This window comes from Budorcas taxicolor, chromosome 9, assembly GCF_023091745.1.
Source record: "Budorcas taxicolor isolate Tak-1 chromosome 9, Takin1.1, whole genome shotgun sequence".
NCBI classification, from domain to species: domain Eukaryota; kingdom Metazoa; phylum Chordata; class Mammalia; order Artiodactyla; family Bovidae; genus Budorcas; species Budorcas taxicolor.
In genome coordinates, this window is record NC_068918.1 from 82,624,062 (window position 1) to 82,641,615 (window position 17,554).

Below are 17,554 nucleotides of genomic sequence, written 5' to 3' on the forward strand. Positions count from 1 at the left end.
CATAGGCATCGACATACAACACAGAGGTGTGCGTAGGTGTACACAAACTTTGCATTAAGTCATCACACCGGGCTCCCAGACTACTTTTCCTTTTCCTACTTTTAACCTCCTTCCCACTAAAAATGTGCTTAGGTTGTCCTCTGCTTTCTTAATTCTTTTTCTTCCCTTGATCAAAATATGCCTTCTGCAATTCTAGCTATGGAAGCTTTAGGAAATCAAGTCCTGTACTACTGTTAACAATGGATTTAAATCTTTTTTTTTTAAATGTAATTTTTCAGCTTGTATAGTACCTTAATCTCTCAGGCCTAAGTAATTCAGTCAACATTCATCAATTGATAATCAACTGAATTGATAATCCCACATAGGCCAGAGCAGCAAATGGTGAGTGTTAGGATCCCGCAGGACCAGAACTGAGTGGGTACCTCCCCAAGTCCCAGCATGCTACTGCAGATTAACTGATGGAGGAAAGAGGATGAGGAGTCAGCTGGGAAAGAACAGAGCAACAAAACCCCAGAGGGCAAAGGCACACCCCGAGTCCTCCCACAGGAAAGCACTCAGTGTGGTCAGGAAACAAAGGAGACCAGAGTGGCCGGAGTAAAGAGCGCAGGGGGAAAAGTAGTGTGAGCTGATAGGTGGGGCCTTTAGGCCAAGGTAACCGGATAAGATAAAACCTGAAGTGCAATGGGAAAGTCTTAAAAAAGATTTGAAAAAGGAAGTGAACTGATCTGATTTGTGTCTTAAAAAAGAATTACCCATTCTGGCTAGTCCGGAGAAGGAGGGATAGGGACCAGTTTAGGAGGCTACTGCAATTGTTGGCAAGAGATCACAACGGCTTAGCCTATGAGGATGGGAGGCAAAAAGATCTGAGATTTTTCAAGATGGAATATAAGCTCTTCCGGTTTTCCATTTTACCTTCTAAGTAGCCAGCGGCCATATTAAAGTTGTCAATGGAGAAGACTCATAAAAACTACTAGGCCCTACCACGTCAAGAAGGGTCTGTCTTCCTGTTTCACAGGGCTCTGGGCTCAGCTCTTACCTTGATTCCAATAATCCTATAGAGAAAAATCCCGCAGTCATCTATCTCCCTTTCCTTTGAGGAGCAGCAACTGCTGAAAAACGACTCCCAGTAAAACCACAGTGGTGTTTGGGGTTCACTGATAACACACCTAACTTTCCACTTAAATGCTCACTTTTAATTTGGTATCGGTTATCTCACATTGCATCAAGTGACAGAGGAGGCATTTTGCTAGCAGCATCTCCTACTTCATCTAGAAAAACTGTATTCACCATCTGATTCTCTGCAACCTCGGGCAAAATTCCTTTAGAATAATCAATCGTTTATAGAGGACGGGTGCCCTTTCGCCTATGCAGATCTCGTGCGTTCTGGGCACCGCTTCCCGCCGCGCAGACAAATGAACTCATTGTCTGCACCACGCCAGTCCCCCCCGGATTTTATGCAGCGTGCATTTCCTGCACCGAGAAGCTGGCTGCAGGCGTGCTTCCCTCGTTCCCCTGCCCCCGCCCGAATCTCAAGCTTTTGTTTCTAAAGGTTTTCTCCCGACGCTATTAAAAATGCTTGGGCACATCGTTCCCAAATAAGTGACCAACTAGGAAGTTTTCTGGCTGTTAACCTCGAGGCCAACGTCCAGTAAAGTTTTGAAAAAAATCAACTAAACCTCGTGTAAAGAGGCCAGTCCCTATGGAAACAACGGAAACGCGGATATTATAGCCTAAACTTGCCGGAAGGGGGGTGGGGGCGGGATTTGGGTTTTTCTGAAGATCAACGCTTTGCAGTGGCCCCCTCCCCCCGCAGGGCGCTCCAAGGGGCTGCAGCCCGGATTCCCGCAGCGGCGAGGAGGTGGTGTGTGGAGGAGACCGGGCGGGGGTTGGGGTGGGTAGAGCTGAGCCCGACCTCCCGGCGGCGACGCTCTGGCCCGTCCGCGCGCGCGCACGCTCGATGGTTCCGCGCGACGGCCCAGACCCGCGCGGTCCCGACGCCAGGGGGCGCGCTGGCCGGCGCCGCGGATCCCCGAGCTGCGCGGCCCGACTCGCGTCCGCCATATTGGATGCCGCAGCCGCCGCTGCCAGCGCTTCCTCCTCCGTCTTCGCGGCGCGCCGCTGGTTCCTACAGGCCCCGAGCGGCGGGGAGGCGAAACAGGAGCCCGCCGGAGGAAAGAGGAAGGAGGGGGTGGAGAGAAGTCGGGGACCGGGGCTGGAGGGTGGAAGCCCGAGACCGAGCGGGGCGGAGAAGAGAAGGCGCCGCGGCCCGGCCCCTCCCCCCCCGCCCGCCGCCGCCGACCCGCCCCGGCAGCGCCTCTGTTCCCCTGCCCGGCGCTCCGCCCGCCCTAGCGGCCATGCCGGGGCCTCGCCGCCCCTAAGGGAGAGCCCTTCCCCTCCAGTGCTTGCCTCGCCTTTCCCCTCGGCCCGGGGGGTCGCAGCGGCCCGGCCCCCCACCCCCCGTCCCCGCCGCCGTGGGCGCGCCCGCCCCCTCACACCCCCCGCCCTCCTCGCGGCGCCGCCGCCGCCCCCGTCTCGCTCTCCCCACCCAGTGCAGTGGCCGCCGCCTCTTCCGCCGCCGGGCTCCGGGCCTCCGCACCGACAACATGGAGGCTGTGAAAACCTTCAATAGCGAGGTTGGTATTGCAGTCTTCGCCTCTCCTCCCCCCGACCCGCTCCTGCCCACGCTCCCCACCCCGACCTCCGACCCCCGACCCGGGACAAGGCCCGCCGCGGGAGGGCTGGGCACGGGCCCGCAGGGCTTTCTCCAGGGTGGGGCGAGCGGCGGCCTGGCCGTGCCCGTGGGGGAGGGGTGTTGCTCCGTCCCGGCGCCCCTCCCCCGATCCCGGGGTGGTGGTGGGGGCGGGGGAGGTTCCGGTGTCTCCAGCACCTACTCCCGAGTGGCTGCGGGGGTGGAGGGGGAGGCCACCGGTTGGGCCCTCCCCCGGAGGCTCCCGACAGGTCTCTCTGCGGGTCAGTTCCGCCGAGGCCTGGCCCGCCCACCTCTTCCTGGGCTTGCGGGATTTTTAACTTGGAGGCCAGGCATCCCCGCTTCAGGCCTTCCCCCGGTCCTTAATGAGGCAGGCATTGATAGGGGTGGTAGGGTTTGGAAGTGCTGGAAAAGCACCTCCTGGGATGATCATCTGTGGTCACATTGCAAGCAGTGTTTGTTTATAACCGAGATATCGTTGGCTAGGTAACCTGCCAACCGGGGACTTAAGCTTAAGGGGGATGGTTGGTCGGGAAGCGAGGTTATTCTGCAAATTTTTCCTGTCCTTACCTCCCCCCCAACCCTCCTCACCGCCAACTCTTCTCACCATCACGACATAAAGCAGGAGAGCTGTGCATGCCGAGAGGAAAGATGCGGGAGAGGCATTTCCCATGGGCTCCTTCACGTGTCATACATAAGGCTAGATTTTAAATAAGCAGCTGTTCGGTGTTCACTATTTGATTGAGTTTACTAGTCTGAAGGGAGACACGTTTCGATAAAAATAGTCGTGTCCGACTCTGATCCCATGGGCTGCCAGGCTCCTCTATCCAGTCAAGATTACTGGAATAGATAGTTATTTCCTTTTCCAGGGATCTTCCCCACCCAGGGATCAAACCCGGGTCTCCTGCATTGCAGGCAGCTTCTTTACTGTCTAGCCACCAGGGAAGCCCTAAAATATTTTAAAACCTTTTAAACACTCTAATGTGAATAGACTTAATTATATTAAACAAACATTTAACAAGTAGATGTCTACACAGCTTATCCGTACTTGTATGCCTTAGATACAAATATTTTAATATGATGTTAATTAGATTTGCATCAGTTTTAAGAATTTTTCATGTGGAGGCACTAATACTCTGTTCAATATAGTCTAATAGTGATAGCCTAAACAATGTTTCTTTTCTTCTTCCCTGCTCCCTCCCTCCCTTCTATCCACCCTTTCTTCCTTCTTTGGAGAATTAGCATTTGAGAAACTTAGAAGAGGCTAAAAGTTAGATCTAACAATCATGTGAATTAGACTTTCCATATTAAAGCAGATAGCCGTGACAGTTATATGAAAGAAAGCCTTTTTTTGGAAAGGATTTTCATTTGAATACAAGGTTTTCTTTACTGCTTTTTGATACAGATTAGAGTGTAAACTTCAGAATCTTTTCCATTTTATTTATGAATTTATAACTGATAATTTGTGTCAGATTATAAAATCTGCTTTCACTCCTTGTCCTTAAAATCTGAAATAAAAAATAAGGATACTATATGTTCTAATTTATTGTTGATAATTTCACAGCTCTGCAGGGGAGGGGGAAAACAGGTCTGTGTAGCTTTTTTGTTTGCTACATGTAGTGTTACAGCACTAAGTAGTGGTCTTCATTTAAATTATATAAAAAAGGTTTCTCCTATTTCCGTCCAATTATTTGATTTACCCTAGACCTTTTTGATGGGTGTCTCCTGTTTATTTGGGGGTTCCTAATATGTACCCTGCATTCCCAGCCCTCCCTGCCATGTGATAGATAGGAACAAGTGGTTAGTACACTGTGGTTGATCACAATGGAGCAAGGAGGAGTAGAAATGTTACAGTTGGTTTTTTAAATTTTACTATTGACATTAAGGATAAGGAGCCTAATATTTACATGGCTAGCTTGATGTTTCAGCTCTTTTCTCATCTAATCTTCACAAGAACTTGAGATTTGTAGTGGTATTCCCACTGTAGTTTATGTAACACTGTCTCCTTTCCCTGTATTTTTTTTCCCCTTATATATTTTCAAAGAACTTAAACTATCTTTTAACTCCCTTGTTTACTAGTATTATGCTCACACTTCTGGAAATGGGGTTGGCGCACAGCATAGTTACAGAATTGAGGAAGGGAAATACATTTTGAACAAGATTGAGAAGAATGTACTTTTTAAGGGGGTTTAAATTCAAAACATAATTTTTTTTCCTGATTTTTTTAAAAAAGTTTCTGTGAATATCTGTGCTTGCTAGTATAGTAAAAATCTGTTGTTGAAAGTTAAGTATATAGTGGGAAATAGTTCGATAATATTTTTCCATTAAATCATATGTTATGAAGTGCAAAAATAAAAAAGGAATCTGAATTACAGGATTAGGAGTCAAGGATGTTTTAGAATGTTTCCTTAAAATTAATTTGGCTTTTAAAGGCATTTATCCTTGGGCTGAGCCCAACAAAACTTTCTCTGGCAAATTTAAAGTTATCTTTGAAGCATTGAATTGTCAAATGCCACGTACTTTATAAGGCAACACAATTTAGCTGTAAGCATAATGTTCAAAATATGAAATGCTTAGCTTTTTTGACTTGCTTAAAAAACAAGCGAACATTGGCTTAGAAACAGAAATGTGCCAGGGATTTTTAAAGTTAAGAATATAGGTCTTTAATCTGAAAATTGTGGATAAGTTTCGGTCTGAAAATCTGATCTTCTGCATAAGGCTAGGAAGCAGTCATGATTGGCATGTCCTCCTGCCTGCCAGCCTTCCCTCCCTTTTGGTCAGAGGGGCTTTATGGCCTCCTCACTGCACTTTCACATTCACTGTCGGAGGATCTTTCTTTGTGTGTGATAAATTCCTCTTAATTATCATCAGTTAAATGAGATTGAGGCTCAGGAATTGATATTTAAGTGCCCTCTGTGCTGGTTTTGTGGGAAAACTTTAATTTCCAGTTAAGCATCATCGTGATGAAAGTTTAATCCCATGACCACTAATGTCAGTTCTGAAATGATGAAAGAATATTGTCCAGATTGATATATAGAATTCCCTAAGGGTCAGTGCTTGACCCGAGCAGTTAATTCCAGAAGAGTTATCATTACAAGGTATTGTAGTTGCTGCTGCTCAGAGATGGTGGCATTTACTTGTTATGATCGTTTAGAGCCCTCACCTCGGTTGGAAGGGTCTCCTGTTCTCTGTTTAAATCTGTATATTCACGTTAGGACCACAATTGATTACCGGAATACAGCAGTTTTACGTGAGTTGCATATCTGTACTCGGCCCTTAAGAATGCTTCTATATGGAGGTCATTATGGTAGGTTTTTTTTTCTCTAAGAAGGAAAATACAAACGCAGTTCATAACCCTTTTCTTAAAAAATTATAACTTAATTGGCAAGGGCACTTTAGTAATATAGGAACTCAATATGTGGAAAATATAAGAATTCTTATATTAAGAATGTAAGAATCTGTTATGCTTGTGCCTGTAAAATTATTGCAGATTAATTTTTGGCTTTACCTTGGCTCTTAAATTCTTTACTCAGCTGTAGGATATCTGAATTCTTAGTGTCTTTTGTTCTTAGGATCCTTTAGTTAGTCGGATAGCTCACCCTTTAAATTGTTGCAGAATGTAGACTTCTCCAGAGTCACTTTCACACCCAGTGTATTTTCCTCTTCTCTGCCCTGTCTTTGCACCAGTAGTGAAATCCCTTCTTTGTTTTGTTCCATTTCCAAGTTTGTTATCGAGGGTGTTCATTTGCCTTTCTAGAGGACTGATAATCTTTGCACCAATATCTAGTAGTAGGCATGGGATGGTAGAGGACAGTGGGAAAGGTAGTGGGAATAATAAAAGCATGTGAAATTTGATTTTATATTTTCCCCTTGCAGTTCAGGAAGCTATAGAAGATTGCCTTTTTCTTTGATTTTCGTGTATCAGGGAATGTCTCTGTCTCTTGTGTTTTAACTTTCCAGGGGGAGTTTTGGTTAATTGTAACAATTAGGAGATTTTTTTGGTTTCTACTTTGTGAAAATCTCTTAAAGATGTAGCAATCCTAGTGTTAGAAAGAAAGGAAGACTTCACTGCCCTCTCCCTGCCCCAGGGTTTAGGTTAGGGATTCTCAGCCTGGGTTTTGTTCATGTTTTCCGCTGGATAATTGTTTGCTGTGAGGAGCTGCCTTGTGCATTGCAGGATGTTTAGCAGCAGCCCTGGTCTCTACCCACTAGATTCCCTTGTTGTGACAACCAGAAATGTCTCCAGATATTACCAGATGTCCCTTGGGGGCCAAAATCGACCATGGTTGAGAATCACTGATTTAGATCCCCTGTTAAACTGTCTTGAAACATTGTGTTTTTCCTTCTAATGATGACTGCGGTTTTAAGTAATTAGAAGTAATTTTCCCCACCAGATTATAAATTCCATGAGGACAATGACCACATAACTTCATTGCTTCATATCCTTGGTACATAGCATAATGCCTTGGTAGATGCCTAAATAAAGATTGCTCAAATGCATGGATTGATGATATAGTAGGTAGCTGAATGACTTGGACCAAGGCACTTAACATTTTTGAACACTTGGTTTTCTCCGGGGTAAAATAAATGATTTGAGATTTTCAGGTTTCCTATTAGTTGCAAGATTAACTGACTAAATATGAAATTAATACTTTGGAGGACTTAGTAGGTATAAGCATTGTTTTGAGGGTCATTTTATGGAATTGTAGGTTTATAGTAGTTTAGATGGAAAATTTAAAATAAAAACTCTGCTTATGATTCTTCTTACTAAGGGGAGAGCAGGGAGGGGACTATTTCATTGTAAGTTCCAGTTAGGCTGAATCAGTCCTGAGTTTTATATTGTAATTATGCCATTTTCAAGCCCTTTATGCTTTGTTTTTTCATTTTAAAACAACATATGTTAAAAGTTTTTTTAATGAATAAAGTTAGAGTACAAGCATAACTGAGGTTGATAATGATTTGGGGGACTGTATGATTTAAGAGTGTTTTAGCCCTTTTCAGGATTAAGTATAAAATTTTTTGGCAACGTTGAAATTCATGAGAGATATAGTTCAGTCATTTTTATTTTAGGCTAGCAGCGAGTTTGTTACAGTAATTTTGATTGGCATTTAGGGGACATTAGTATTACCCAGTCTTCTAAATAGTCATATTTTATGATCAGTTGCTCCTCTTTTTTTAGAAGTATAGTTGGCATAGAATTAGTGCTGATACTGCTGCTTGTACATGAAATTTTAGATATTTCTTTCTAGGGCCAGTTTTCCTGTTACTGGACAACTGCTAACTCGTAATGGTATGAGAGAATGTAATCAACCTTGACCTTGAACACTGGCTGGGCTCCTGAACTCTTCAGTGAGCTCATGTTATCTGGTTTTGTTTTCTCAACATCTTTCTCTACTCCTTTCTCTCAGGATTGTGCCTCTCTACTCCTGCTTGTACAGACTGCTTTCCAGCAGCATGGACACAAGAAGCATAGTAAGATGATTATAACCCACATAAGGCAGGCCCTTTGGAAAATAATTAGGTTTAAATTGGTAGTGAAATGATGTCTTGATTGTATGGGAAGTGCTTGGGAAGCAGAATGAAGTTGTCACTTAGAATATATTGGTAAGCTTAAAGCAAACATGTAGGGAGTGAGTTGAATTTCTTCACAAAAAATAGGTGAAGTGAAAAAAAAGTTGTACTTGCTAGTGAGCATCAATCATATCTAAACTCTTGTGCATTTACTTGCATTCTGCTCCACGTAATTTTTTGTAAAAGAAATATTACTTATGTGAGATGGGTAAATTGCTAATTTCTGAATTTGATGGTTGGAAATGAAATACATCTTATATTTTGAGGAAGTTCTTCAAACTATAAGATGGTAACAGATCACTGGCAGATACTCTGTAGTATTGCAGACACAAGACTAAGTCAAATTTTGGATTTTCTAATTATAGAGGAGCAGATTTTGTTAGAGATACTATTATAAGACATAAATGCCCGTGAGAAATGTTACCATGGCTTCTAATTCCTTGTCTGAATTAGTTCTCTTAAGGTTGGTGGTAAACACGATGCGTTTGGTCTCTCTGATTTTGATTTTATGCATTTATTTCATCTTTCTATTTCTGCTGTACCAGTTTTTGATACACCTTATTTTAAACTCAAGGAAGAGTATGTAAATATGCTATCTACTGTAGGTCAGGAGATACATTAGGAACTTTGACATTGCTGTATTTAGTCAGAATGGGGAATAGAGATGATTTGTTCATGTTTTTAAAAAGAGTTTATGGCTTTTAATTCAATGTATGTTAAATTCATTAACATTCTGCAGTTTAGTATAATTTGTAGAGGCTGACTTGAAAGACCTAGGATTTGATTCATTTTTTTATTCATTTATAACCAGTACTTAATACTTATTGTTTACCAGGCACTTTTCTATCTGCTAGGGTACAGTTGTAAACAAGACAGGCAAAAAGTGCACGTCTTAGACCTTATGCACTTACAATCCTTTCTCCTTCACCTCATCAGCTTTGAGCGCAGTGCCCTTGCTGCAGAGCTAGTGCGGCTGCGCAGGCGTTACTGACTCCGGGCTTGCTGCTTTGCTAGGGCCTGGGTGGCTGCAGCACTTCTCTCTAAGCTCAGTTCTGCCTGGTCCACTGTCAACATTCACTTTTACAGAGTCCAGGTTGCTTGTCTACTGTTGAAAATAATGATTGAGGGAGTAGACTTCTTAAACATGACCGTGATCTGACCTTGGCAACAGTGGGGAAGTAAGATAAGCGACAGTGTTTCGTTCTGTACTAATTTGCCTATCCTATTAGATCTCCACTTGGTATTTTGGAATCATAACTGTTTTTAGAAAATATTGCTCTAGGGATATTTTCTTTTGTCATGATGTATTAATTAGTCTCTGTGCAAATATTAAATAATTTTAAGTGGTGATCAAACCCTTATGAATTTGGAAGGATTGATTATTTTTATTTCTAAAACAAACTTTTCCTTGATTTAATTAAGTACATGAAAAAAATTTGGTGCCTCTTTCTCTTTTATGAACACTGTTTTCTGAATTTGATTTGATTTCTTGGGGCTCATTTGAGTAGCTTGTGAGTGCAGGGTGACAGTTTGGATTATGTATTTTATGATTTTGGAAACTTGGGAAATGATATAATGGTCGTTTTATTTTGGGTCACAGTATCTAAAAGATTGACCAGTACCCTTGAAACTAATACAAGTTTTATGTCAACTGTATCTTATTTTTTTTTTTAAAGGTTGATGCCTTGGTTAATTACTTTCTTTAGTAATGTCTTGATACTGTAAAGTTTTATGGTTTAAAAAAGATAGAGGTATTTGAATTTATTGAAATGGTAAAAAAAAAAAATGTTGGATAAGTTAAAATTTTTCCAAACAAAAACACATAGCAAATGCCTAGTTTCTAAAACAGCTGCTTGCTGTGATGAAAAAAAAAAGTCTGGCTTGGGTAATTTTAAAGTACTTTTTATTCACCAAACATTTTTAAAAGTGAACCACTTTATAATAGATGGTGTTTTATATGTGCTTGTTTTCCCCAGCCATTATTATGTTTCAGTGGATCTTAGGATAAAATTGTGAGAAAGGTAGGATAGTTGCTGTCCTCATTTCCCAAACAGGGAATCTGAGGCCTGCCAGTGTGACTTTACCAAGGAAGTGCTGCTTGTGTTAGAGCTGAGACTGGAAGGACTGGGTCTCACTCAGCTCCTGGTTGAGATGTAAAGGACAGCCGGCTGTGTACAGGGGAGCCATCACTCAATTTTTCACAATTCTTTTTGCTGGTATGATGTCCAAATATAAATTAACAGTTCTTCCCCGCTTTTTAAACTTCATTTGTACAACTTCAGATTTATAGAAGAGTTGCAAGAATGATAAAGAATTTTTATATACACTTGGTCCTGATTTCACCAGCTAGTACATGTAATCATATTTGTTTTCTTATTCTCTTTGCAGTGCACATAAATGACTTGTAAATCTTGTTTCTGAACGTTTGGAGAGTGAATTGCAATTAATGCCTTTTATTTCTAAATATTAACTATTTTCTGAAAAGAATCACAGTACAGGTATCAAAATCAGGAAGCTGATGCAGTTGTCTGCAGACCTTCAGATTTCACTAATTATATCAGTTAAGTCTTCAGTAGAAGGGAAATCTAAATCATATCACACTTGTCTCTCTGGTGTCCTTTAATCTGGAGCAGTTGGTTATTACTTTATCTTTTATGACCTTTGATGATTGATGAGAATAGAATAGGCCAGTTATTTTTACAATTCCCTCAATATGGAATTGTCTTCTGATGCTTCGTGATTAGTTTCAGGTTAGGCATTTTTGGCAGGAGTAATCCAAAAAATACTGTGTCCTCAAGAAGCACATGATGTGTATCCCATTAATAAGGATGTTAACTTTTTTCTGCAAGGTTTTTCTGTTGTAAAATGTCTTTTTTTCCTTTTGTAACAAATACTTCTTTAAAAAATGGATTTATTTATTTTTGGCCATGCTGCACAGCTTGCAGGATCTTATTTCCCTGACCAGGGATTGAACCTGTGCTCCCTGCAGTGGAAATGTGGAGTCCTAACCACTGAACTGTTAGGGAATTACCTGTAACACATATCTTACGGGAAGTCATTTTTGAAACTATACAAATAGCTTGTTACTCATCAAACTTTCACCCTTTATTTTTTTAAGCATCCAGTTCTTGCGTGAATCGGTACTCAGATGGTCATTTTCTGAGTCTATTAATAGTTTTATTATTGGCCTCCCACAACAGCTTTTCCTTCTCCCCATTTATGTATATATATGCATGTATGTATACATGTATGTATGCATATGCATGTATATATGAATTCAAAGATTATTTTTTATTCATTGGGGCCTTTTGATGTCAGAGCTCCTTCAAGCTGGCTCCTGCGTCTTCAACATGTGCTCATCAGGTTTTGGGTGTTCACTTTCTTGTGTAATAAAATATTGCCACCCCAACTCTAGAACCAGCCATTTCTCTGAGGAACCTTAGTTTCTTTTGGTGGTTATTGAGCTAGAAATTGTGTATTTGTCTGGACATGCTTTTATATATACATTATATCAACATACAAGCAAATTTTTTTTGTCCATCTGCCTCTTTAAAGTGCCGTGAATTCATCCTGTCTCCAGTAACAGTCCAACACTGTTCACTGGTTCATTCTAGTCTTCCTCCTTTGCAAATTTGTAATTCCTTTCTCTGTAGTGAGAAAACACTAGTTTCCGTTGTCCACAATATATCTATGTATTTGATCAATCCTAAAATACACAGAAAGTAGTTTCAGAGTTGCTAACCCATGTATCTCAAAACAAGCCTATTAAGTAGAATTGAGTATTTGTTTGTTCATCTTTTTTAGCCCTAGGGTATAGAGTCAAAATGCTGTGTTCAAAGTTGCTTGGTTAGTTTTTTCCCTCCTAATGTAGTCTTGCTATTCCTTTGAAATATAATTTAGCTTCTTTTTTTTTCTTTTTCTGTTTGTATTCCATTTTGTTTTTTTCTCCATCCATTTTTATGTTTTAGTATGTAAAATATTAAATGTAAATCAACTATAATCCTTCTTTACTTATTAGCTTTGGCATTATAACCATTTATGCTCTGGTTAAAAAAACAACAAACAGCCATTTCCTTGGTATTCTTCAAATCAAATAAGCTAAAATTTAGAGATTTAGACAGTGAAGGTCTTAAGTAAAAGATGTTTCTAGTAACACAGATTTTCAGTTCATAGGTGAAAGTAAGTTAAAGCTTTCATTCTCGCTCGCTCTCTCTTTTTTTAAAAATTTTTGGCTGTACTGCCTGACATGCAGAATCTTAGCTCCCTAACCAGGGTTTGAACCCTTGCTCCCTGCAGGGGAAGCATAGAATCTTAATCGCTGGACTGTCAGGAAAGTCCCAACTTTGGTTTTCTTTTGAATGAAATCTCAATTCACAGGGTCAGTAGACGTTCTGTAGAGGGTCAGATGGTAAAAATTAGGTTTAATGGGCTACTTAAGGTCTCTTTTTCATAATCTTCGTTTTTTCACAATTCTTTTAAAATGTAAACCAGTCTTGGCCTGAGGGCCTACAGAAATGGGCCATGGGCCATACTTTTTATGACCCTGCTTTAATCTGAAACCTGAGAACTTGGTTAATAGTATGCTGTTTGCAAATCAGAATTATAATTGAGCTTTATAATTCTTATTTTAACATCAAAAACAGAAACAAAATACTTTTAAAAGCTGCCTTAGTGAAAATATTTATTCAACATGGTTTATTGAATATCTGCCACCATGTACACATGTGCAGACACTTACTCTAGGCTTTAGAGATGTAAGTGTACAAAACACCCCCGAAAAAAAAGCCTCCGCCCTCATGGAATTTGTACTAAGTTTTTATGTGTGGGTGTGTACTGGAAATGCATGTTTCTTATTTTTCTGCACGTAGTGACATTGAGCAACTAAATTTTTTTTCATATTAACTGAAGAGTGAGCATTCTTTCTTGAAAACGTGACAAAAAATGCAGCCAGGGGGGCAAACTTTGAAAAGCTTCGTTTGTTTCTTCCGATCTCCCATTTATGCCACTTTCATTTTGTAGCTACACTGACTCATTAAAGGAAGAGAAGAGAAACCTCATTAACTGGGCACAGACCATAGGCCTCATTTAGCGATAAGGACACATGTATTCTCCTTGGCTCAGTGGTAAAGAATCTGTCTGCCAGCGCAGGAGATGCAGGTTCAGTCCCTGGGTCAGGAAGATCCCCTGGAGGAAGAAATGGCAACCCACTCCAGTGTTCTTGCCTGGGAAATGCTATGAACGGAGGAGCCTCGTGGACTACAGTCCTTGGGACTGCAGAGTTGGACGTGACTGAGCATGCAAACATGTGCGATGGACTCTTAAGGAAACACTGTTTAAAAGTATTACCCACAATTGAGGGACTCTATGAAAGTAGTGGTCTTGTGTAGTTTTCTTGAAATAGGGAGGAAGTTTCCTGATAATGCTAATGTGCATTTACCTAATAAAAGCTTAAAAACTATATGCAGGTTATTTATCTTGTGCCTGGCTAAATGTCAACCCCTTTGAATAAAAATCACCAAAGTGAGTTTTTCTCCATATTGCATGTTAGTTGCTGAAATGACTTCTTTCTCTGAGTAGTTTTTCTATAAGCATTTAACAAGCCAGCAAGTGCCCTCCACCTTTTAAATCCTTTATTGAGGTTTGTGTGTTAGTCACTCAGTCATGTCCAACTCTTTGCAACGACATGCATTGGGGCCCTGCCAGGCTCCTCGGTCTGTGGGATTTTCCAGGCAAGAATACTGGAATGGGTTGCCATTTCCTTCTCCAGGGGATCTTTCAGACTTCAGGATCTAATCTGGGTCTCCCACATTGCAGGCAGGCTCTTTACTCTCTAAGCCACTAGGGAAGATTATTGAGCTATGGTAGTGACTGCTTTTGTAAGGATCCTTAGCATATTTGGCTTTTTTTTTTTAATATGCCAAGAAAAGTGATTTATATTTATATTTTTTAACAGTTCCTCTTATTGGGCAGGGGTTTCCCAATTCATGTTCTTGTTCTTGTTCTCTCAGAGCACTCAGAACCTCTCATAGAGATCTCTCTCTGCTTTGGTAGTTCAGATAGTTCAGTTGCTGAGTGGTGTCCGACTCCTTGTGACCCCATGGACTGCAGCACGCCAGGCCTCTCTGTCTATCACCAACTCCTGGAGTTTACTCATACTCATGTCCATCTCATCCTCTGTCGTCCCCTTCTGTCGCCTTCAATCTTTCCCAGCATCAGGGTCTTTTCAAGTGAGTCAGCTCTTTGCATCAGGTGGACAAAGTATTGGAACTTTAGCTTCAACGTCAGTCCCTTCAATGAACAATCAGGACTGATTTCCTTTAGGATGGACTCGTTGGATCTCCTTGAAGTCCAAGGGACTCTCAAGAGTCTTCTCCAACACCACAGTTCAGAAGCATCAATTCTTCAGCACTCAGCTTTCTCTATAGTCCATCTCTCACATCCATACATGACTACTGGAAAAACCATAGCCTTGGCTAGATGGACCTTTGTTGGTAAAGTAATGTCTCTGATTTTTAATATGCTATCTAGGTTGGTCATAACTTTCCTTCCTAGGAGTAAGCGTCTTTTAATTTCATGGCTGCAGTCACCATCTGCAGTGATTTTGAAGCCCCCCAAAATAGTCTGCCACTGTTTCCACTGTTTCTCCATCTATTTCCCATGAAGTGATGGGAACGGATTCCGTGATCTTTGTTTCAGCCAACTTTTTCACTCTCCTCTTTCACATTCATCAAGAGGCTCTTTAGTTCTTCACTTTCTGCCATAAGGGTGGTGTCATCTGCATATCTGAGGTTATTGTTATTTCTCCTGGCAATCTTGATTCCAGCTTGTGCTTCATCCACCCCAGCATTTCTTGTGATGTACTCTACATGTAAGTTACATAAGCATGATGACAATATACAGCCTTGACGTAGTCCTTTTCCCATTTGGAACCAGTCTGTTGTTCCATGTCCAGTTCTAACTGTTGCTTCCTGACCTGCATACAGATTTCTCAAGAGGCAGGTCAGGTGGTCTGGTATTCACATCTCTTTCAGAATTTCCACAGTTTATTGTGATCCACACAGTCAAAGGCTTTGGCATAGTCAAGAAAGCAGAAATAGATGTTTTTCTGGAACTCTCTTGGTTTTTCCATGATCCAGCGGATGTTGACAATTTGATCTCTGGTTCCTCTGCCTTTTCTAAAATCAGCTTGAACATCAGGGAGTTCATGGTTCACGTATTGCTGAAGCCTGGCTTAGAGAGATTTGAGCATTACTTTACTAGCGTGTCAGATGAGTGCAATTGTGCGGTAGTTTGAACATTCTTTGACATTGCCTTTCTTTGGGATTGGAATGAAAACTGCCCTTTTCCAGTCCTGTGCCCACTGATGAGTTTTCCAAATTTGCCAGCATATTGAGAGCAGCACTTTCATAGCATCATCTTTCAGGATTTGAAATAGCTCAACTGGAATTCCATCACCTCCACTAGTTTTGGTCATAGTGATGCTTCATAAGGCCCACTTGACTTCACATTCCAGGATGTCTGGCTATAGGTGAGTGATCACACCCTCGTGATTATCTGGGTCATGAAGATCTTTTTTGTACAGTTCTTCTGTGTATTCTTGCCACCTCTTCTTAATATCTTCTGCTTCTGTTAGGTCCATATCATTTCTGTCCTTTAATGATCCCATCTTTGCATGAAATGTTCCCTTGGTATCTCTGATTTTCTTGAAGAGATCTCCAGTCTTTCCCATTCTATTGTTTTCTTCTATTTCTTTGCACTGATCACTGAGGAATACTTCAGTATTCCTGCCTTGAGAACCCCATGAACAGTACGAAAAGGCTGTGGTAGTGATTACAAGAAAAAGGGTTGTGACCAACTTAGCTGAAGAGGATTAATATCCTAAAGAGTTGCCCTAAAGGAGACTATCACTACCACAATTTTGTTGCTAGTACAAAATATCCCAATCAGTACTTCCGTTGATTTGATCCTTTGCAAAATCAAAGGATTAGCTATCTCAGACCTCTTAGAGCTGTTAAGCAGGAAGTAATTCCAAATAATTCTGTGAGTGCTTGCTTTGTTTTGCTAGACTGGAGGAGAAGGGCGACAGAGTATGAGATGGTTGGATGGCGTCATCGATTGAATGGCCATGAGTTTGAGTAAACTCCAGGAGATCATGAAGGACAGGGAATCGTGGCATGCTGTAGTCCATGGGGTTGCAGAGAGTTGGACATGACTGAGCGACAGAACAACAGGATTATCGGACTATTTTTTCATTCTATTTTAATTATAATGCAGTTTTCAAATTGCTAGAATACAGTAATAACCCATGAAGGTTCTAATGTAACAGCAACTAGTGGTTGGAAGGAATACTAGAAAGTAGTTGCTGGTCCTTTGAGCTTTGTTATTTATGCGTATTTGCCATCTATCAGGCACTGGAGAGTGGTTACCAGGTTAATTACATCTTTTTTCTCAGCTCATATTTTAAAAGGGTTGGGGTTATGAATGGATTATCACAAAGAATAAAGATAATTTGATATGAATCCTATGATACAAAGAGTAGTGGTGTAGACATTTGTAGTATGTGTTTACTATTCTCTGTATATAATCTTGTACAGAGTATGAGACATGTATAAGGCAAAGGCAGAAAATCTTTTTCAGGGAAATGGATCAGGATCTTCAGATGAAGGGTCTTTGTATATACAATGCCCAAGATTTCCTTTTTAATCAAGAGAATGGAGATTCTAAAGTGTTTTAAGGAAGAGTGTGGTGCCAGGGCTTTGAGTTACAGGGTAGATAAGATGATGTGGTCAAGTTACAATTATGGTAAATCAGGAGAAGCAAATCATTTGAGGAGGAAGGTAGTTTGGCAGGATGGGTCAGATGAGGGGGCCTTTTTCTACCTAGAATAAAAGAGTTGGTGGGGGGAGAATTGAAATCACCCATATATCTCAACCACCCAAAGACCACTGGTTTGTTAAATACAATAGTAGTTCCATGCGTCTGGACAATTTGATGTCATCAGGATGGAGATGGATATAGGTCAAGTACTTAAAGAATAGGCTAGAGATGGAGATTAGGGGGAGATAATGAAGAGAAAAAGGCTTAAGGCAAAAAGTTGGAGAATCTTTTAGTCAGTTTTTGTTTGTTTTTTAGGCTTGACCTTTTATATCATCTTGTGTTTGTGAATATAAGGACATCTTAAAGCAACTCTGCTTGGAATTTGCTTGATTTTAAATTCTGTTTATCCAAGCATCTGGTTCTTATATATAATTAAAAGTTAAGTAGTGAATTGTATGA

At 41.1% G+C, this 17,554-nt stretch overlaps 1 protein-coding gene across 1 annotated transcript in view; it reads left to right on the forward strand.

Moving 5' to 3' along the window:
* The first annotated feature begins 2,066 nt into the window (after positions 1–2,066).
* Positions 2,067–17,554, forward strand: part of SCAF8 (SR-related CTD associated factor 8) — an 88,716-nt gene continuing 73,228 nt past the window's right edge. Inside the window, 4 exon segments of the mRNA XM_052645860.1 lie at positions 2,067–2,129; positions 2,132–2,173; positions 2,175–2,199; positions 2,500–2,633. Of these exon segments, the coding sequence (XP_052501820.1) occupies positions 2,067–2,129; positions 2,132–2,173; positions 2,175–2,199; positions 2,500–2,633 (264 nt within the window).